Below are 1,209 nucleotides of genomic sequence, written 5' to 3' on the forward strand. Positions count from 1 at the left end.
TTGTTAGTTGTATTGAAAATCCTAGGGTTTTGAATGTTTTCACATAGATTAATAGTTAATGATGCATGATGGTGAAATTTCTGAATATATTGATTGATTCAAGGGTCCCTCTCCTGTCAATATTTCTTGTCTTGTTATTAGGAACATCAGTAACCTGCACTAATTCCAGTATAAATTCTTGACATACTATTAGTATTAAGAGAAAGCTGAAGATGCTGTTTAGCATAAATGAGACAGAAAATAGTGAAAAATCATGAAAAGCTAAAGAAAACAAAAAATATTTATTGATCACGTAAATGTACAAATGTGAAAGAAAAAATGTTTTAATGAGTGCAATCTATGCTAGACCAAAAACTAAACCTTTCATATTTATTACTTTCTCATGAGTTAGGTATTATTTTTATGTATTGCTATGGTAACAAACTCATATTTTGAAATACTAAGTAACTTGCACACATTCATGCAGTCATCCAGAATTAAGTTAGGGTTTGAATCAATGATACTCCCTTACTCTTTTACATCTCCTTTCACAGAAACTTAAGTCACAGTTGATCTCAAAGTGCTTAAGTAAGGAAACTGTACATACATATATGGGGAATGGGAAGGAATGTGGATTGCAAACAAGGAATTTTAGGTTGTGTTGAGTGTGTAGCATGTGCTTGGAAATTTAGAAAATAAAATATCAATGGAATATTTCATCATTAAGTAGCATCAGAAATAATAAATGTTTAAATTGTGGGAAAATGTTAATTTTCAGTGGAAAAACAGGAATAAAAGCATGAAGAGAGTCAATGGTTATGGAAAAGAGTATGAAAACAGGGGTAGGGAATGAAGACAATGAAAGAAGTGTATAGAAAACTGGCAGAGCTATTGTGGAAAGCTGGTGGTAAGGGGGGAAAATAAGGATGGAAGTGGATCCATGTTCTGTGAATTTTAAATGCTACAATAAAACACACAGCATTGAGTCAATTCTGACTCACAATTACCCCCTTTGGGTTTCCAAGGTGGTAAATATTTACAGAAGTAGATTGCCCCGTCTTCCTTCTGCAGAGTGGCTGGTGGGTTTGAACTCTCAGTCTTCTGGTTCAGAAGGAAGATTGGACAATCTACTTCCATAGTGATACTGCTTCAGAAACCCAAGGAGGGGTCACTATGAATTGGTTCTGACTCGACAGCAGTGAGTTTAGTTTTCTGGTTAGCAGTCAAATG

General features: G+C 34.3%; 1 protein-coding gene across 1 annotated transcript in view; it reads left to right on the forward strand.

The window, feature by feature from the left end:
• Positions 1-267, forward strand: part of LOC103213460 (olfactory receptor 5K1-like) — a gene marked incomplete at its 3' end in the record, with an annotated part of 1,912 nt that extends 1,645 nt beyond the window's left edge. The window contains exon 2 of the mRNA XM_042783503.1: positions 227-267. Coding sequence (XP_042639437.1) covers positions 227-267 — 41 coding nt within the window. The remainder of the gene's footprint in view (positions 1-226) is intronic.
• Between the last annotated feature and the right edge of the window lie 942 nt (positions 268-1,209).

The sequence above is a fragment of the Orycteropus afer genome, unplaced genomic scaffold (genome assembly GCF_000298275.1).
Source record: "Orycteropus afer afer isolate SDZICR_OR568_19922 unplaced genomic scaffold, OryAfe1.0 scaffold02640, whole genome shotgun sequence".
In the NCBI taxonomy this organism is placed as follows: domain Eukaryota; kingdom Metazoa; phylum Chordata; class Mammalia; order Tubulidentata; family Orycteropodidae; genus Orycteropus; species Orycteropus afer.